This window comes from Daktulosphaira vitifoliae, unplaced genomic scaffold (genome assembly GCF_025091365.1).
Source record: "Daktulosphaira vitifoliae isolate Bord-2020 unplaced genomic scaffold, ASM2509136v1 Scaffold_2, whole genome shotgun sequence".
Classification (NCBI taxonomy): Eukaryota; Metazoa; Arthropoda; class Insecta; order Hemiptera; family Phylloxeridae; genus Daktulosphaira; species Daktulosphaira vitifoliae.
In genome coordinates, this window is record NW_026099573.1 from 40,767,828 (window position 1) to 40,785,175 (window position 17,348).

General features: G+C 26.3%; 2 protein-coding genes across 2 annotated transcripts; one reads left to right on the top strand and one right to left on the bottom strand.

Annotated features, from left to right (window-relative positions):
* Nucleotides 1-817: 817 nt before the first annotated feature.
* On the top strand, nucleotides 818-6,440 carry LOC126899470 (venom serine carboxypeptidase-like). Its single transcript, XM_050674431.1, has 5 exons — nucleotides 818-1,148; nucleotides 1,570-1,768; nucleotides 3,832-3,978; nucleotides 4,053-4,288; nucleotides 5,703-6,440. Exons 1-5 carry the CDS (start codon nucleotides 834-836, stop codon nucleotides 6,240-6,242), a joined length of 1,437 nt encoding a protein of 478 aa, XP_050530388.1. The 5' UTR covers nucleotides 818-833; the 3' UTR covers nucleotides 6,243-6,440.
* Nucleotides 6,441-7,372: 932 nt separating this feature from the next.
* LOC126899462 (MAM and LDL-receptor class A domain-containing protein 1-like) lies at nucleotides 7,373-15,976 on the bottom strand. Its single transcript, XM_050674420.1, has 18 exons — nucleotides 15,758-15,976; nucleotides 13,150-13,252; nucleotides 12,510-12,546; nucleotides 12,214-12,369; nucleotides 12,009-12,153; nucleotides 11,773-11,941; nucleotides 11,535-11,711; nucleotides 10,749-10,905; nucleotides 10,170-10,439; nucleotides 9,932-10,102; nucleotides 9,761-9,869; nucleotides 9,434-9,614; nucleotides 9,358-9,370; nucleotides 8,652-8,726; nucleotides 8,435-8,593; nucleotides 8,141-8,337; nucleotides 7,920-8,085; nucleotides 7,373-7,809 (listed from the first exon to the last, which is right to left on the bottom strand). The coding sequence occupies exons 2-18, from the start codon at nucleotides 13,246-13,248 to the stop codon at nucleotides 7,760-7,762; spliced, it is 2,331 nt and encodes a 776-aa protein (XP_050530377.1). The 5' UTR covers nucleotides 13,249-13,252; nucleotides 15,758-15,976; the 3' UTR covers nucleotides 7,373-7,759.
* Nucleotides 15,977-17,348: the final 1,372 nt, after the last annotated feature.

Below are 17,348 nucleotides of genomic sequence, written 5' to 3' on the forward strand. Positions count from 1 at the left end.
TTGACCATTCACCATGAGTTATAAGCAAAATTGCGCGAACAAAAAATACACTCATAAGAATCAAGTTTTCCTAATTTTTTAAATTTTTTTGAAAAATATTGGTTTACAATTTGTTTTTGCTTGGATGGACGACCCATCTTAGTTCGTAATTTGCAAATAATACATTAAACTTAAACAATTTAAATCACAAAACAAAATACTTTTACCCAAAATAGATCCACCTGTTCTGTGTATTTACTTTCTTCCATTTAAACCAACATACGTTGGTGCTTAAAATGTGTTAGGATTAATGTGTGGCAGTACTAAAAACATAATGAGACCACGGTCATACCACACACAAGTCCATTAATTTTGTTCGTTATGATAACCATACTTCCCTGGTGGATCTGACGAAAAATTGTGTTATAAAAATACATCTGTTTATCTACAATAATAATCACGATTATAGATTTAAATCTAATAATGTAATCCATCTATAACAGTAATTACAATTGCGTACATCAATTAAAATCAAATCCAAAAGAATATAAATGTTGATAAAGCTTCTTTTTTTTTTTTTTTGATACAGCCGCTATAAAATAATTTTATACGCATGTATAATACACATGTATAATACCGACTAACATCTCTAGTATTATATAAAAAAGTTCAGTTGAAGATTAATTCATAAAAATTATTTTAATGTAATGTCTTTAAAAAATAGAGGAAATATTACTTTACACACTGACACTCTACGTTTTAAGTAGTATTTTTCCTTCATCCCCACCGGAATTGATGTTCAGGCCATGATGGTCCTTGAAAAAAATAGTGTGTGTGTAGTACAGTCGTGCATTATGCGCGTCGCGTTAGGGATTCTTATGTACGCCGGCTGTTGTTTATGGCGAGCCGCTAGTCTATCCTCTGAGTCTACGCCACTTTATCTTCGCAGTGCATATCCTTTGTGGGACCCAAAACCTGAAAGTTCAACACGTACAGGGGAACCTCTTTTATTGACTCAGTATCTACAAAACGGACAAATACTTAAAGCTAAACAACTGGCTCGTGTTACTGATGTATTTCACCCACAGACTGTAACTAGCTACTCAGGATATTTCACAACTAGCAAAGAATTTAATTCAAACTTATTTTTTTGGTTTTTTCCTGCTTCGGTATGTAGTTGATATATTTATATTTTATTATTTTTTTTTTTTTGGTGTTTGATTTAAGCATTTTTAATTCATTTGATTTTTTCATTTATAAAATTTTCAAGATTCTATTACTATTTTTTACTAGACTTCCTAGTTTTTAATTTACTGAGCCAGTGTTTTTAAACTGTATGATATGTTACATACATTAAAAATGCATATATAACATAGTTCAATCTAAAATATTGATTTTTAATAATAACTTATTATAGGCTGTTAATATTCGCAGATTAAAAAAAATAGGGCTTATTAGGAATATACTCAAAATTATTTATTAAGTGAACTTATCAATTTAAAAATTAATATTTAACAAATAGTTAAGTATATATAATATATATTTAATAACGATATATTTTTATTAAAAATAATCTTAATTAATATTTAGTGTCTCTATCACTCTAAAGAAGCGCCGCTAATAATATGGTTACAAGGAGGACCCGGTGCTAGTTCAATGTTTGGTGTGTTTAAAGAAATTGGACCGTTTCTATGTTCTTTTAATGGTAGAAACTATACAGTGAGTGAAAATCCATTATCCTGGCATAGCAACAATTCATTGTTGTTTATAGACAGTCCTGTGGGAACAGGTTAGTTTACTACAATAAAATTATCTTTTGTTTTAATAGTAGTTATCTAGTAGTAGGATATCAATAAAATGTAATGTTACATGAAAGTTAATTAAAATCAATGATATATTTCGAACTAGCCTAATTAACCAGTGAGAAAATAACCTTTGTTTCTATATAACTATTCCGGTTATGAGCTAAAAAACATGAATCTCCTATTTAATAATTAATTTTACATTTAATAATTATCAATGAGACTTGTAACGTATTTATCTCTTTTTTAGCTTCGATGAATAGCTGAGAAGGTATTAATTTTACTATAATATGTTTTTTATGTCTTTCGCTATTTTTTTCAGTTCTCACTAAATTAATTTCTTTAAATGATATGTCAAAATATCACAAATCATATATAGTTGAAGACTATATACCGATTTTTGAAATCGGTAAATTTCGACACTTTTTTTCTTAAAACAGTCATAACTTTTTTAAAAATGAACGTATCAAAATAATTATTATATGTAAATACCCGAGGTATTTCCCTTTTATTTTACATGAACTTATAAAGACTTAATCCTTTGTCACAGGAAGGATTCAAAATAGAAACTCTTTCATAAAAGACAACTTTTTCAACTTAACTTTTGAAAATGTTCCGGAAATACTGCGTCCTTTAAACATATGTTAAATTAAAATTTATAANTCACAGGAAGGATTCAAAATAGAAACTCTTTCATAAAGACAACTTTTTCAACTTAACTTTTGAAAATGTTCCGGAAATACTGCGTCCTTTAAACATATGTTAAATTAAAATTTATAAAATTTACTTTAATTAAAAAAAATATTTGTCCCGACGATCTTCTATGTGCAATAAGCTGCCGCAATTAAAAAACAATCTATTATTGTGAACAAATTTGTTATTTTTGTTCATTTTAAAATACCTTATAAGGATTTGCTATATTAATGAAGTCATCAATTTTTATAAAAATTACATGAATCTAACCTATATTGAATCTAAATTTAAACGTATTTTGAAATTTTGCCTTTCCTAAGTTAAGAAAAAATGACTTTGAATTTTTGAACTAGCTTAAATTGTCCGTTTTATTATATGTGATGCACAGTTGACTAATTCTTTTCAACAATACATCAAATGATCACAATTAGTATCTAGTTTTGGATATTATCCTTGAAAATTGAAGTATAAAAGAGTATAAAGAGTATAAAAGAAAATGAAAAATAAAAAGAAGTATGTCGATTGAAAGAAGTATTTATGAATAAGAATCGTATTGATCCAAACATTTTTCAAAAAGTTATTGTTATTTAATGTTGAAAAAATAAAATATGAAATCGAAAATTTTAACACTAAAATGTTTTTTTTTAATACGGAATCTATTTGCACATAGAAGATAAGTCGTCGGAACAATTTTTTTTTTTTGAACTTATAGTACATATTTACAATTTAAAAATTGTAATTTTTTGGGGGATTTCCCCTATTCACACTTAACTATGGAATTTTTTCAATTTTTATGGGTAATGTCTTCAACTAGATACGATTTGGGATCTTTTGACGTTTCGTTGAAAGAAATTGGTCCAGTGAGAGTTGAGAAAAGTGACAAAAGATATTAAAATTTAAAGTTTGTTTGATTTTTATCTCATTAAGTTTGTATAACTTCAATGAATATCAAGGACACCACCACTATAATCTCCCTTTGTGGAAAGGAATTTCGGAAATTAAAATATTTTACTATGTTTTTTTTTTGAGTCTGTCATTAATTTTTCTCAGCTTTTACTTGAACAATTTATCTAAACAATATATCAAATTATCCCAACTAGTGCTACCGTTTGTTTTTATTTATAGATTCATACATTGGTTTTTGACAACGAAAAATATTTTATTATAAAATATAATTTTTATATTTTATACCTACTGTAGCTTTAATTTTTTTTAATAATTAGAATAATATAATAAGTAATCTTCATAAAAAAAGTTTAGATTATTTAAAATCGTAAAAAAATGAAGACCTGAGGAAAATTTGAAATTTTTTAAAATAATTGTCATCCTAATTACACATATTTCCTTCATTGACTAGGATATAGTTTTACTGAACACAATGATGGTTATGCAACGAACTTTTCAACTGCTGGAGATCAGCTTTTTGAAGTTCTCATGCAGTTTTACATAATGTTTCCAGAACAACGGGCAAGTTCATTATATATAATGGGAGAGTCATATGGAGGTAAGTAAATAGTATTCCTTTTTGACTTGCTATATTAAACTGAATTTAACAAAAGTGTCAAATAATTTTTCAAGGAAAATTTGTTCTATCTTTGGCATCACTATTACATAATGATAAAAGATCAGCAGATGTAAAAATAGGTGGAATCGTTATTGGTAACGGATTTTTAGATCCTGAAACCTTGTTGTGTTATAGTGATTTTATGTATCAAGTAGGATTGATAGACAACAACACTCGTCAAGATATAATCAGATTAGAAACCCAAGGAAAGAAAGCTATTCAAGAAAAACATTATGTAGACGCTTTTTATGTATGTATAACTGTATTTATTAAGATGTGTCAAAAAAATTGATTATTTTCTTTTTGGTTCCAACACAAAAATTTTAGTTGCTAAGCATCTTTAAATAGTATTCACCAAATTTTAGTTATTAATATTAATAGAAAGTTTCTCCTCATCATTAGCTTTCCATTTTTTCTTTAGTTCCATAAAACTATTTCTTGTTATTAATCAAGTATTTAATTAAATCTTCTACTTATTCTACAGTTTCGTCGTCCTTTAATTTTATTCTTGTTCTTAAAGTATTGTCTCTACTACATACTAGAATTTTTGTCTTTTTTATGTTTTTTTTTATATGTAAATGTTATTCCATCACATTCAATGGTCCTAAAATATTTTTTAGATCTTTTTTATTCTCTGCTATTATTGCGCAGTGTTATCCGCAAATCTCAGTATGTCTATTCTGTGATCTTTACCTTTATTTCTAGTTGTGTTCTTTCTCTTATAATATCTTTGGCCTCTTGAATGTAGCTATTAAATATTAAAGGTCATAATATACAACCCTGTATAATACCTTTCTTTATTTTGGATTCTTTTTGAATATCTTCCATTTTTATGATTGATAATTCAATTTTATACAATTGATGTAGCAGTTTACTTTCCGTGCTTACAACACCAGCTCTTTTCGGCATTTTGATAATTATTTTCCAATTAATATTATCGAATGAATTCTCAATGTCAACAAAGGCAATAAACGTTGACTTACCTTTCAGTATTATTTTTTTCACTATTAATCTTATAGCCAATATCGCTTTTCTCGTATCCATATTTTTTCTAAATCCGAATTGGTTCTCTGATGATATATGTTCTATCTTTTTTTTTACTTGGAAATAATTTATGATTCATTGTTGAAAAAAATAAGTTTTTATTTTAGAAATATCAATAAATACATTAATATCTTCTTTTTCCTAGCTTTAATCCCAACTAATCGTGGTCGGCTATCATTTGTTGTACCCGTGTACAACCGAGATGTGACAATCCGCCTAAGTTTTGTTCAGAACGCCTTATACTTTTTGACAACAATTTTACGTTGGCTGTCGACCTGACGTAAATTCATTAGTCGCCTCTTAAGACTGACAGAGGGACCGTGGAAGTATTTTTATCCCCTATCTACAGGGAACAATACAATAAATACATTAATATAAAAGAAATCCAATTTATTATATATCATGTATGCAATGTAGAAATATACAACAGGACAACAGAAATAAAAAAATCATAGATGAAGCGAATATGACTAAATATAAATTATCTATAGGTGCTTAATAACGAATATTTTTGTGTCGGAACTAAAAAAAATAATTAATTTTTTTGACCCACTCTAGTATTTATGTTTGCATTATTTTAAGTTATAGTAATTTTTCTTATATAGATATATTATTTTCAGGCTTGGAGTGGAATTATGAGCACTTTCATCGAACAAGCTCAGTTTTCAAGTTTATATAATGTAATTAACGGTGACATGTTTCCATGGAGTTCATCTGGAGCAGTAAATGACGTTAGCTATATAGAAATGCTGCAAACAGTGGAAAGTCGTCGGGCATTACACGTGGGAGATATAGAATATACTAGTTTAGGAGTAGTTTATTATAAAATGATACCAGATTTTATGAGTTCTGTCAAAACACATTTAGAACAAATAATAAACAAATATCCAGTACTAGTTTATAATGGACAGATGGATTTAGTAGTAGCTTATCCAATGTCTGTGAGTTTGTACTCAAGTTTAAAGGGCTCATATGATAATGATTATAAAAAAGCTACTAGAAAACCATACTATATTAATAAAAAATTAGCTGGGTATATTAAATCAACTGGAAATTTTACGGAAATATTAGTAAGAAATGCAGGTCATTTAGTGAGCTGGGATCAACCGGAAATATTATACAAAATTATAGATAAATTTATTAAAAAACAGCTCAACTAGTCAATTTGTAAATTAATTCATAAATTGTAATTAAAAAAGTGTTAAAAAAATTAAATTAATTAATTTTTAAAAAAATATTGATAGTATATATTTATATTGAGGAATTATTTCTAGTCAATAACTCTTCCTTTGTATAAAATCTAAAATTAAAAATAAATAATCACTTAGCATTTGTTCTTTCATAGCTGTAGTATAATTAAAATTAAAACAGTTTATATAGAAATTAATAAAATCATAATATTAACGTAAAAATAAAATTTCCAAAAATAATATTATTTCTTTATCTTTGTATAAAAGTTATATAAACAAAATATAATTATAAATATTAGTAAAAACAGTATTTCTCATTAAAACTTAATGTTGGTGCAATTGAAATTAAAAAATAATAATTTATATTATTCAAAGTTAGTAATTTTATAAATATTTATAAAAATACGTGTAATTAGCAATTGTTAAGACAAACTATAATTTATCATTTCAAAATCATAAAAAACAAAAGTTATATTTAAAATACAATTTATAACTTTCAATATACACATTAAAATATTAACAACTATAAGTATGAGCTTATAATATTGGATCACTTGTTTATAAAGACATTTATTTTAGACATAAAAGTCTCCTATGCTTTCAACAACTAAACTTTCATAATTATTATATAACAACTTCAATATAATATTTTAAGACAATAAAATATGTAACTTAAACTATTTATTTATATGTTAAGCGAATAATTTATTTAATTAATTTTTCTATGAGACAGCACAATAATTGTATAATAATATCTATAATTATTCTAGATAAAATTTTCGTAAACTTTATATTGCTGTGTTTGTCACAATTAATATAAATTTTTTTAAATTTTAAAATTAAAATATTAGCGATGCATAAAAAGCGGTGATAAATTCCATCGATCAGTTTTTTGATATATTACTTATTAATGAAAATTATTAATTAAATTATTATTAAGTAAACTTTTTGAAATTTTTTTTTGTCACTTACAAAAAAATTAATTTAATATATTAATTGTGTTACACAATTTTTAATACAAGTTATTTTTAAATTCTTACTTAAAAGAAAAGATTTAGTACCCAATGAGTAAATAGCAATATATTTTTATTTTATGGTGAAAGATATACAATTTTTAAAAAAAATTAAAACTATTTAAAAATAATTGTAGATTAAAATTTAGACATTATTTGAATAGATTGAATTAAATATATAATTGAATATAAATAATTTAATTTATGATTTCAGTTCATGTTATGTAAAACATTCTACGGTTTAAATTAAAATCTGTTGACTAGATGCTTTTTTTAGCAATAAATAATTGATGTAAAAATGTTTTTTTTTAAAAAGAAAAGAAAATTATTCTGTTTTTTATTTTAATGTTTTTATATAACTGAAAAATCACGATGAAATAATTTTTTTAAATAATTTCAACTATGCTAGAATTATTAATTAAGATATATCATCGAATTTACAAAATTTGGCCTAAATACACTTTATGGTCGTTTTTATTTTACTTTTAGTTTTTGAGTTTTTAGTGATGCTTTATCTGGCCGAGCTGTAAATATAATTATTAATTATATAATTTATATTTATATCATTAAAACGTGTTTTTCTTAACTTTCATTAGAAAAAACAATTTATATTTTTTAAATTAACTTTACATACTTGGACAAGATCCAGGTGTGAATGTTATATCATCTATAGCAAAACCACCATTAGTTGCCTGTCCCTCCATTACAATGTGGAATGGTTTATTCGATTCAACAGTGACTTGAGCTGGCATCCATGTAGGTCTTGTAGTATCCATATTTTTGGCTTCTAAACTCCAAATCTATCATACAAAGTTTTTAAAAATTAGTTAAGTTAATATTTTTCTATTTACAAACTTTTTCTGCTGGCGAGTCTCCAGAGCTGTTGTCTTGTCGCATTATTTGTAAGAGAGCCGATTCTCCAGCACCAAATGCCGCATACCAAAATGAAAAACATAACTGAGGCTCATCAGTAACTGGAATTACAGGTGAAACTAGTCTGACCATGTTTGCGCCCAATATTTGATTAAATAAATCGTAATAAATGTAACCGTCTTAAATAAAAAAAACATATTACGTATGCTCATTTAATTTTCAAATATTTTTATTAGCTTAACTTTGAAGAGTTTGGGTACTAAGCAGTGATCTCACCTGGCGATCCAAAAGTCTTGTCAGGTAAATTAGCCGGTCTTCTATTTACAGTTGCCATTCTCCACGAAGCTGGAGATTTATCTGTTCCATTTATCCAATCGCACATATCGCGTTCGAATCTACATTCTCCTGGACGTACTTTAGCTCCAGCTGGCATAGCTAAAAATTATATTAGTAATATCTTCCATGTAAATAAAATTTTAAATTAAATATTTACTTGAGCATGATCCATCAAAAAATGTTATGTCATCAAAAGCAATGAATCCGTTAGCTCTACCTGAACCCCAAATACCTAAAATATAATTTAGCATTTATAAAATATTTATTAAATTGAATTATAGATATTAAAATACGTAGTATATTATTTAATATAGAGTTTGTATAAATAAATCCTATAACATGTTTTACATATATACTATCGTATATTTCCTGTGTAAATTACATACAAGATTACCATTAAAACTATGACTAATTTTTTGTTCCAGAATTATTATTATCCTACGTTCTATAGTTGGAAATAAATTAACTAACCATCATAAAATTTTAAAGGGAAAGATGAAGGGTTAGAACCAATATTTTTTTAACTATAGAACGTATGATACTAATAACTCTAGAAAGGAAAAAATATGCTATGTAATATATTTTTGAGGGTATTGTGTGAATTTTAGAAAAGAAATACTTTGTACTAGGCGGTTTGCACAGCTCAGCTGAAAACACGTAGGTATGTCAGTTCTATCAAACTGTATAGGTTTATCTGCTTTTTATTTAGTTTTTAGCAGGAAAAGATTTTGAGTGAAACATTATTGTCTTTATTAAATAAATAAAAATTATCTTACCGTCCAATTAATTTTAAATGTTAAATAGTTATTGTTAATACGTAACTTTTTTTACACAATTAACTTATACATGTAGTCAGCACTTACCTTCAAACAAAATCTAAAAAAAAAAGTTATATTATAAGTATACATGTTTTTGGTGATTTTTTATCAATTCACTTACAGCATCGTTGGGATCTTTAATAAGTGCTTGAGCATATTGCCAATCAGGTCCTTGATGATTGTACAACCTCCATATCGGTTTCATAACAATACCCCCACTGTTGTCAGTGCTCCTTAAAAATATGCTTAATGCTCCAAGGCTTGGTCCAGTAGCATCTATAAATGGCTCATTCATGACAAACCTTTTTTTAAAAATTGGATAGTTAACAGGATTTTAAAACAAGTAATGTAAATTAATTATTACAATAAATAAATTAAAAATTTAATTTTTATAGAAAAATAAGTAAATTTATTCCGGGTTCCATGAATTAGAGGAATTTTATCTTACCAAAATGATAAACAACGTGGTGTTGTTGTTGCTTTTAAATCTCTGGATGTGAACCATGCTCTACTTCCTGGTCGCTGAAGGGCAGAGCGTGATAATGTCATTAGGTATCCTATAAAATTCGATAAAATTATACATCCTTTAAGAACTTTTATTTTTTTTTTTGGGAATTACCCTTATCATTTCCTAGCGTATGATCATGTACAGTACTTCTTAAAGCAGCCCCAGAAGTTCTCTCCCAATCAATATCATCTAAGCGTTCCCTTGACGCAACATTGCTCCAACCACATTCGTCAACTTCAAAAGTACAATCGCCTGATGTGGAAGCAGCGATTTGAGGAGCGGCTAAAGAAAATATTAATTTAAATAAAATTATTTTAAAAATACGTAAAAAATTAAAAATTTTAATTACTTGGACAACTGCCAGGTGTTAAAGAAATGTCATCAACTGCAATATCTCCTAAATTGTTTTTACCGATTTTAGCAGTAATTGTTACTTTAAAAGGATTAGGCGATGCTACTGGAACTTCAGCTTGATACCAAGAATTACCAGCTTCTCCGGAAAGAGACCAAATATCTCTGTTACTTCCTTCTCGTGTATCAGTTATTGATACCGTCAAAGTACCGATGCCATTTCCATACATATGTGTCCAAAATCTTAAACACATTGGAGTATCTGGGCCTAATTTTACAAAATAAACAAAAAAAAACATATTTTCTTATTCATTCATATTTTATTTTCATATATTTATTTTATTGGTTTATAGAAAAAAATTACCAGTTGCTTCAAATTCCATGCTTGATATACGAGCCATATCGCCAGGCCGTCGTGGATAGGTGGNTCCATTTCCATACATATGTGTCCAAAATCTTAAACACATTGGAGTATCTGGGCCTAATTTTACAAAATAAACAAAAAAAATCATATTTTCTTATTCATTCATATTTTATTTTCATATGTTTATTTTATTGGTTTATAGAAAAAAATTACCAGTTGCTTCAAATTCCATGCTTGATATACGAGCCATATCGCCAGGCCGTCGTGGATAGGTGGAATCTATAAAGGCGTAACCTCCCTCAATTCCTCCATAAATAAAACTGGATCTATCTGTTGCTGGTCCAGTTGATGGATTTTTGCTTCCTCTTCCCTATAACGATATAATGTAACTTTGATTTCAAGATTTCTGTGACTAATTATACCATCGATTAATAGAACAAGTAGTGTAACTCTTAAAATAAAAATTTTTATGAGGTTCTAAACTATAATTTATTGTAAATTACGATTAATAATGAATTCTGTGGTGTTCAGACAAAGGGAAACAAGTATAAAATTGTAACTTTTTGGAAAATTAAGTTGAAACTTAAAGTTAATATTTTAATTATATTTAATCAATTGTCCACATGTAAAAATATATACAAAAAAAAAATGTTTTTATATTTTAAAACAAAATAAATGTTTCATATAAGTTATGACTTAATTTTTCTAAAAGTTGTTGTATTATATCTGTACCCTAATATCACAAAATTGTAATATTTGCTTTGAATCCAGATAAAAGTAAATTATTTGTGAATCATTATACTTGGCCATTACCCAACCTCTATATTTATTATTAATTTCTGTTATAACTTTAAATACGAAAAATGTGAAGGTTGATGCTACTTGAATTATAAAGCAACTAATTATAGTTATCAAAAAGTTAAAAAAAAAATTAATAAGAAATTATGAAACTTTCATAGTCTTTAAATTATTATTAAAAATTAATTAAAGTTTAATTACCAAAGACCAGTTGAAATCATCGTCTTCATCATTTATCCATCCACAAAATCCTCCTTCGAATGTACAGTGACCTTTACACTCCAAGCCTTGTTTTATAGCTATGTTATCTACTGCAACATAACCACGAAATTTTCTAAATGGATCCGGTAGATCTTTGGCCACCCCTTCAAATACAATCTATAAAAACATGGTGCAATATATAAATAAAATTGTTTAAGTATAAATTTAATTTTTATACTTGGTGCTCTTTGTTGTATGTGTAAAGAACTTCTGATATCATCCAGTTTTTATTAGTTGGATCTTTCGTACCCCACAAAACTCTAAAAAATCCATCGGGCTTTCCTTCTTTGTTAGTTGGCTGAAGAATGACTCTTAATCCGGCAGCACTTAAGCCATCAATATTAAAACTACAATTTATATAAAAATTAATTTGATAATATAATAGCCTATCAATTGTTATAATAAATAATTTACCCAAAAGAAATGCATTTTCCTTCAGCTCCTGTACTTCCTAAAACTATGCTTTCAATAAAAGCATTTTGTCCTTCTCTGATAGTAATATCATCTACTCGAAGAACTGGTGCAGCTAATAAAGATGTTTCAAAAAATATGTATCCACCTAAAATAATGATACAGAATGATTTAAATAAATGTTTTACCGATTATTTTCGCTATAAACCTCTTAATGCATCATCTCCTTGGCCAGCATCAACAGGTGGACCTCCTAACCAATTTGAAAGTGTTCCAGCTCCTAGTTCCCATTTTAAAGCTGAACCATTTCGATTTTTCCAATCACAAGTAACTAAGTTAGGGTCTACGCCAAAATCACATGTTTCTACAAGTAAAATTGGTACAAGATTATTCAAAGGAAACATTATTGTTATTAAATTTTTGATTTTAGTAGAGAGAAGTATTTTTTCAAAAAAATTATTTAAACGGAAATTTGGCAAATTTATTTAAATAACAAATCTATACCTGATCCTGTTGTTGGCGATTGACGTTTTAATCGTATCTATTAATTAACAAATAAAATGTTATTAAATATATAATATTTTTTTTTTAAATGTAATAAAAAAAATATTTATTATAATCACTGATTGTACATTTTTATAATTTATTAAAAAAAAGATCAAATATTGTTATATGCAAATATCTTCTGTACAAATTTTAAACTAAGTTAAATAAATTAAATTTTAAACATCAACACTTTATTCATAATTAATATATTTAAAGAAAATTGGTTGAAGCATTTTTTTTAACCATGTTTAACGTTCTTTTTAAAAGATCTCGGTACCTACGCAACGAGGCACGGCGCTTTATCGACTGAGTTATGTAGGCAGCTTTAATTTAATATTTATGATATCATTTGAATGAATTCTAATATTTTGTTTTAATAGATTAGTAAAAAAGTAACTTTTGATAAAAAATAAATAAATATAGCCGTAAAGTGTAACTAATTGATAATGATTTTGTACTGTAGAGTTGTATTTATTTTACTACTTGTCACGAATTATTTTTTGGGTTGATTGCATTTGTAAATAATAGTTTAAAGCTGACCAACGTTTTTTTTTTTGACGTTTTAACAATTAATTTCATTGAAATAAAAATAATTCACCAAATTTTCAGATGTATCAGGAAACTGGATTATGGAACCGCATTGACATTCCAAATATATACTGATAGTTATTAATACTGTTATAAGCCATAGTTTCATTTTTCTGTAAAATAAAAAAAAAATCATTTAGATTATTGTACTGTAATTGGTATTCGTGAAACTACTATAAATATTTATTAAAACAAAATGGGTTTAGTCTATCTAGTTGGAATTTACTACTTATTAAACACTACGAATAGTTGTAACAAGCGCACTAGTAAATTCCTTAAAAATCATGTTTATAATGTATTTTTCTATCAAGCTTTGCTAGTTATTAACATTTATAATTGTATTCATTTTCTTTTACAACTTTATCAAGTTTGTTTTGATACCCTTAAAGACGCTGGTTGCTGGTAAAAAAATGAAATTTATATGATAGTACATGTCAATAACATATAGTAATCTTAATAAAATTTTGTAAACATTTTATTATTGGCGAATAATTTTTAACACGCTTTTCATTGGGAACACATAATATTTAGATCACAAGGTATTTATGCAATTTCCTACGTTACATGGCGCTAAATGGATAACCGTGTAAATGATTTAGTTATTTTATGCGCGTTTGATCATTCATAGTGGTCAGACAACGTTGTCACGGTGTCTTGGTGAATATTTTCAGCTTTTCAATACCATGACATCTTTTTGTTGTTATTGTTAATGGTGATTTATTTCTATAATCGAAAATAATAGTTTTACTTTAATGCGAAACTGAAACCAAGTTGCACATGATTTTTATTAATTGCCACAATAGCATACAATAAAATATTATGGAAATATTATATCATGCTGAAATTTGTCTTGCACCTTTAAATAGTTTTAGTTGGCAATAGTACAAGTATAATATGGCACCATTCATATATATATATATATATAATACACATTAGTGTGAAGGTTATTATTTAAACTTAAATTGCGTTACTCTAAACAATATACCAACACATCTCTAACCACAATAATTAAATAAACGCCTGCGCAATGAAGATCAAGGATTTTCTAGATTTTCCTGTGCGATCCATAGTCAATGTAGCGACAAGTAAATAATTACTTTTATTCTTTTGGTAGCATATATGGCATAGGTATTAACTACAACAAGTACTATGTACTTTTAGTATGCATCATGAGTTTCTTTTGTTATAAATTTTAATAATTAAATACGAGAAAAAAAATCCTTGAAAAAAAGGAAGTAGAATTTTAATTTTTTATGTATTTGTTCAATCGGTATGTAAATACTTACGATCGATATTTTAACATATTTTATAAAACTACAGACGTTGACATAAAATAAAATTATTGATACGAGTAATTGGTTAAATAAATTATTACTAAATAACTTATTACGCATTAGCAGATTACAATCTGCTTATACAATTTGCTTTATAATCATCAAAAACATTTTAGTTGAATTACTCTTATATTATAATCATAAACTTAAAACTAGTTAGAATGTCTAACTATTACACAATTATTTATTTTCAAAGTATTTATTTTTGTGATCTAATTACATAAGTTAATATATCTACACCCCTTTTTATTACCTTACTAAAAGGGATATAATAACATTCTGTACAAAGTGCGTGACTTTAATATGAAGTTAAAAAAATTATGAAGGAAATTGAAGTTATAAATTAAAAAGAAAAATATTTCAGCATTAATTGTAAATTTATTTAAAAAAGACAATTATCTTTATGTATGACAATTTGTATATAGATAGTTGCCGTAAAGATGAGAAAAAAGAACTTTATGGCAGAAAAGAAACACACTTGCATGAAGTATATACAAGGTGGTTCAGAATGGTTTAAATATTGCGTTTAAAACATCAAAAATTTCAAAATTTACACTGGTCTTATGGAAAATATTTAATGATCTAAAACGTTTACTTGTGTTTTAAACGGTTATTTTAACATATTTTTATCAACCCTATTGAAGTGTGTAAGATGTGACCACACAAAACGCTTTGGATTTAAAAGAATTTTGTAAATCAATTTGATGGATTAAAAAAAAGACAAAAATTTCCCTCTTAAGTTTTTTTTAAAGATTGCTTTTATCCACCCTTTAGTTTATATTCATTTTATTTTACGGTAACTAACTATACATCAAATAAAATGATGTTAATTTTTTTATTTTTATTTTGAAATTAATTATTATTTGGTGACTCTACAATATGAATTTTGTACATTTCATGTGAATTACGGTTTATAGTGAAATAGAAAAACTTAAAATAATGAAAATTTAAAAGAATTATACATTAAGTATTTAAAATACTGTCAAAGAATTTTTATGATATTGTTTTATTATAAAATTTTAACTTAACTGCTGAATATGCTAGGTATCATTTATTTATCGACGTTACGAGAAACTAAATAATTCATGATCATTCATTTTAACCATATATTTTTTTCTAACAGTCAGATAAATATCTAATGTGATTTAGAAAATGATAGTAAAATAATAATAAATATCTCTAATTTTTTTAAATAATAATAAAAATATCTCTAATTTTTTTTTATAAGAATACAAAATTATGATAGGCATTTTAACCAAAATGATGATTAGAAATTATAGTTACCTGTTTAAAAAAAACGTCAACTTAATTTTGCTCTAACTTTAAATGAATCATAAATTAAAAATTAAATGATTGTAGTATAAACATTTACATTTCAATTAAAAATTAAATATATATTAAAAGCCCCTTCGTATGAAACACGTGATTACTTTGAGTATTTGGTTCGAAACACTACTAACATGTTCCAGGAACAACTGATAATACCTAGACTACTTGTCTAAACTCTTTCATGTTTGGTACAAGCCACTAACTCCCCCGCAAGTGCGATGGCCGCCACAACCAGGTCAGTGTTTGTTGACCTTGCTGTTACTATGGTAATAAAGTATACCTTTAAATCATACAGGGTACAGTTCAACGAACCTCCGATGATGATATGCGAATGGAAAAATACAATATGCAATACTATTAATTAAGCTGTTTAACCGTTTGTATGAAAGTACGAGTGAGTGCGAATAAATTAAAATTTAACGTTTTATTTTTGTCCTTACTTCCTGTGATTGGAATAGTTTTATTTCTAGGAATTAGCTTATTTTTTATATTCCATTAATAATCGATACATAACGTAATAATGCATATCTTATTACTTTGCTAAATGAAAAAAAAAGACAAGTTCAATTAATACGGGGCAAAATACTGAACGATCATTTAACCTCGGCTGTAAATGACAGGGAACAAAGAGAAAAGAAATCAGATTTTACTAAAAAATTACTACAGCTACAACTTTTATAGTAGAAAATATTATAATGTATTTGGGTACTCGCCGGCACTCAAACACGGCATTACTGCTAAAGCACAACCAGTGTACACCTCAAATAAGCAGCTGGTTTTAGATATTTAGACTTAGGTTCTAAGATGTTGGGACCTCTAGAATAAAAAGCACTACATCATCACTTTATCATAATAATGTATATCAGTCAATATTATATTATAAGATAATAATGTAATACCAAGTGGACTGTTTTAACACATCTATCTTGGCTAGAACTTAAAATGCTAAGTAATCCTATAATCATAATAAAATTCTAATAAAATATTTACAAAATATACAAATAATGAGAGGTACTGTTTTTTTAGGTTGCATGGTCTAATACTACTTAACTTAAACATGTAACAGGTGATCAAATAAAAAAAAATTATAAGAACAAAATTGATTGTTAATCTTTCAATCTAAGAAAATTATAATTCAGGATTTTTATACTTGAAGGGATAAAAAAAATACTCAACTAAATATTATTATAGAATCTTTTGAACATAATATTTCTTCACTTTGCACAATTAAAACATTCCCAATAGTTTCTGAGAAAATCGGTGTCTTTCTAAATTTCTATCACCCTATACAGAATGATTCTTTTAACGCTAGTCACTTAAATAAAATATTTTTGTTGAATCATTGTTAAAAGTATATGGAAATTGTAAAAAAAACACAACATAGAGTAACATCATTGATGAATAAAAACTACTAGCGAACGAATTCTACTGAGTTTTTAATTAAAAAGTTATGTAATATAATTGTCTTTATAAACTCATTACATGTGAATTATTAACATAAAACGTTTAAGTTTCGTCAAATTAAAAAAAAATAAATATATTTGTA

Bases quoted from the DNA above. Each gene is read 5' to 3' on its own strand.
- LOC126899470 (XM_050674431.1), top strand. From the start codon at position 834: ATGCGCGTCGCGTTAGGGATTCTTATGTACGCCGGCTGTTGTTTATGG. The intron at 1,149-1,569 runs GTATGTAGTTGA...ATTAATATTTAG, and splicing joins TTTGGTTTTTTCCTGCTTCG to TGTCTCTATCACTCTAAAGA. The intron at 3,979-4,052 runs GTAAGTAAATAG...TAATTTTTCAAG, and splicing joins AATGGGAGAGTCATATGGAG to GAAAATTTGTTCTATCTTTG.
- LOC126899462 (XM_050674420.1), bottom strand. From the start codon at position 13,248: ATGAAACTATGGCTTATAACAGTATTAATAACTATCAGTATATATTTG. The intron at 10,440-10,748 runs GTAATTTTTTTC...TTGTAAAATTAG, and splicing joins CATGGAATTTGAAGCAACTG to GCCCAGATACTCCAATGTGT. The intron at 7,810-7,919 runs GTATGTAAAGTT...TTATATTTACAG, and splicing joins CACACCTGGATCTTGTCCAA to CTCGGCCAGATAAAGCATCA.